This window comes from Eleutherodactylus coqui, chromosome 6, assembly GCF_035609145.1.
Source record: "Eleutherodactylus coqui strain aEleCoq1 chromosome 6, aEleCoq1.hap1, whole genome shotgun sequence".
Classification (NCBI taxonomy): domain Eukaryota; kingdom Metazoa; phylum Chordata; class Amphibia; order Anura; family Eleutherodactylidae; genus Eleutherodactylus; species Eleutherodactylus coqui.
Genome location: NC_089842.1, coordinates 222,763,141 through 222,767,075, shown reverse-complemented (window position 1 = coordinate 222,767,075; position 3,935 = coordinate 222,763,141). Strand labels below are relative to the sequence as shown.

At 54.8% G+C, this 3,935-nt stretch overlaps 1 protein-coding gene across 3 annotated transcripts in view; it reads right to left on the bottom strand.

Moving 5' to 3' along the window:
- ADAM15 (ADAM metallopeptidase domain 15) overlaps positions 1-3,023 on the bottom strand; it is a 40,299-nt gene extending 37,276 nt beyond the window's left edge. For all 3 annotated transcript variants that reach the window (XM_066608927.1, XM_066608928.1, XM_066608929.1), the window contains exon 1: positions 2,871-3,023. In XM_066608927.1, coding sequence (XP_066465024.1) covers positions 2,871-2,946 — 76 coding nt within the window. In that variant the 5' untranslated portion in view covers positions 2,947-3,023. The remainder of the gene's footprint in view (positions 1-2,870) is intronic.
- Between the last annotated feature and the right edge of the window lie 912 nt (positions 3,024-3,935).

Below are 3,935 nucleotides of genomic sequence, written 5' to 3'. Positions count from 1 at the left end.
CACACAGTGACAGGTCTCCCTCACCATCACACACACAGTGACAGGTCTCCCTCAGCATCACACACACACACACACACACAGTGACAGGTCTCCCTCAGCATCACACACACACACACACACACAGTGACAGGTCTCCCTCAGCATCACACACACACACACACACACACACACAGTGACAGGTCTCCCTCAGCATCTCACACACACACACACACACACACACACACACACACACACACAGTGACAGGTCTCCCTCACCATCACACACACAGTGACAGGTCTCCCTCACCATCATACACACAGTGACAGGTCTCCCTCACCATCATACACACAGTGACAGGTCTCCCTCACCATCATACACACAGTGACAGGTCTCCCTCACCATCATACACACAGTGACAGGTCTCCCTCACCATCATACACACAGTGACAGGTCACCCTCCCCATCACACACACAGTGACAGGTCACCCTCCCCATCATACACACAGTGACAGGTCACCCTCCCCATCATACACACAGTGACAGGTCACCCTCCCCATCATACACACAGTGACAGGTCACCCTCCCCATCATACACACAGTGACAGGTCACCCTCCCCATCACACACACAGTGACAGGTCACCCTCCCCATCATACACACAGTGACAGGTCACCCTCCCCATCATACACACAGTGACAGGTCACCCTCCCCATCACACACACAGTGACAGGTCACCCTCCCCATCACACACACAGTGACAGGTCACCCTCCCCATCACACACACAGTGACAGGTCACCCTCCCCATCACACACACAGTGACAGCTCTCCCCCACCATCACACACACAGTGACAGCTCTCCCCCACCATCACACACACAGTGACAGCTCTCCCCCACCATCACACACACACAGTGACAGGTCTCCCTCCCCATCACACACACACAGTGACAGGTCTCCCTCCCCATCACACACACACAGTGACAGGTCTCCCTCCCCATCACACACACACAGTGACAGGTCTCCCTCCCCATCACACACACACAGTGACAGGTCTCCCTCCCCATCACACACACACAGTGACAGGTCTCCCTCCCCATCACACACACACAGTGACAGGTCTCCCTCCCCATCACACACACACAGTGACAGGTCTCCCTCCCCATCACACACACACAGTGACAGGTCTCCCTCCCCATCACACACACACAGTGACAGGTCTCCCTCCCCATCACACACACACAGTGACAGGTCTCCCTCCCCATCACACACACACAGTGACAGGTCTCCCTCCCCATCACACACACACAGTGACAGGTCTCCCTCCCCATCACACACACACAGTGACAGGTCTCCCTCCCCATCACACACACACAGTGACAGGTCTCCCTCCCCATCACACACACACAGTGACAGGTCTCCCTCCCCATCACACACACACAGTGACAGGTCTCCCTCCCCATCACACACACACAGTGACAGGTCTCCCTCCCCATCACACACACACAGTGACAGGTCTCCCTCCCCATCACACACACACAGTGACAGGTCTCCCTCCCCATCACACACACACAGTGACAGGTCTCCCTCCCCATCACACACACACAGTGACAGGTCTCCCTCCCCATCACACACACACAGTGACAGGTCTCCCTCCCCATCACACACACACAGTGACAGGTCTCCCTCCCCATCACACACACACAGTGACAGGTCTCCCTCCCCATCACACACACACAGTGACAGGTCTCCCTCCCCATCACACACACACAGTGACAGGTCTCCCTCCCCATCACACACACACAGTGACAGGTCTCCCTCCCCATCACACACACACAGTGACAGGTCTCCCTCCCCATCACACACACACAGTGACAGGTCTCCCTCCCCATCACACACACACAGTGACAGGTCTCCCTCCCCATCACACACACACAGTGACAGGTCTCCCTCCCCATCACACACACACAGTGACAGGTCTCCCTCCCCATCACACACACAGTGACAGGTCTCCCTCCCCATCACACACACAGTGACAGGTCTCCCTCACCAATCACACACACAGTGACAGGTCTCCCTCACCAATCACACACACAGTGACAGGTCTCCCTCACCATCACACACACACACACACACACACAGTGACAGGTCTCCCTCACCATCACACACACACACACACACACACACACACACACACACAGTGACAGGTCTCCCTCACCATCACACACACACACACACAGTGACAGGTCTCCCTCAGCATCACACACACACACACACACACACACACACACAGTGACAGGTCTCCCTCAGCATCACACACACACACACACACACACACACACACACACACAGTGACAGGTCTCCCTCAGCATCACACACACACACACACACACACACACACACACACACAGTGACAGGTCTCCCTCAGCATCACACACACACACACACACACACACACACACACACACACACACAGTGACAGGTCTCCCTCAGCATCACACACACACACACACACACACACACACACACACACAGTGACAGGTCTCCCTCAGCATCACACACACACACACACACACACACACACACACACACACACAGTGACAGGTCTCCCTCAGCATCACACACTCACACACACACACACACACACACACACACACACACAGTGACAGGTCTCCCTCAGCATCACACACACACACACACACACACACACACACACACACACAGTGACAGGTCTCCCTCAGCATCACACACACACACACACACACACACACACACACACACACACACACACACACACAGTGACAGGTCTCCCTCACCATCACACACACAGTGACAGGTGTCATAACTCTCGCCTAACAGTCAGTCCTCCGTGTATCACGACTCTTATTACTGACCTCTTGGGCCCTTCAGGCCCCGGCAGGGAAGTGCAGCTACCAGCCCGCACAGGAGAAGCCACAGCCCGACCTCCATCCTCCGCTGTCCGGGGCCGGCTGCAGTGAGGGCCGCCAGGCCGGGAAGCTCTGAGGGGAGCTGGGGGGGCGGGGCCAGAGGAGGCGGGAAACCGGTCACTGCCCAATACAGGAAGACGGGGATGAGTGCTGGACAGCAGGATACATGTATGTGAGGGGAGGAGGACGTGTGTGACAGGGTGATACATGTTTGTGAGGGGAGGAGGACGTGTGTGTGTGACAGGATGATACATGTATGTGAGGGGAGGAGGACGTGTGTGTGTGACAGGATGATACATGTATGTGAGGGGAGGAGGACGTGTGTGTGTGACAGGATGATACATGTATGTGAGGGGAGGAGGACGTGTGTGTGTGACAGGATGATACATGTATGTGAGGGGAGGAGGACGTGTGTGTGACAGGATGATACATGTATGTGAGGGGAGGAGGACGTGTGTGTGACAGGATGATACATGTATGTGAGGGGAGGAGGACGTGTGTGTGTGACAGGATGATACATGTATGTGAGGGGAGGAGGACGTGTGTGTGACAGGATGATACATGTATGTGAGGGGAGGAGGACGTGTGTGTGACAGGATGATACATGTATGTGAGGGGAGGAGGACGTGTGTGTGACAGGATGATACATGTATGTGAGGGAAGGAGGACGTGTGTGTGTGTGACAGGAGGATACATGTATGTGAGGGGAGGAGAACGTGTGTATGACAGGATGATACATGTATATGAGGGGAGGAGGACGTGTGTGTATGACACGAGGATACATATATGTCAGGGAGGAGGACGTGTGTGTATGACTCGAGGATACATGTATGTGATGGGAGGAGGGTGTGTGTATGACATGAGGATACATGTATGTCAGGGGAGGAGGACATGTGTGTATGACACGAGGATACATGTATGTCAGGGGAGGAGGACGTGTGTGTGACAGGATGATACAGGTATGTGAGGCGAGGAGGACGTGTGTGTATGACACAAGGATACATATATGTG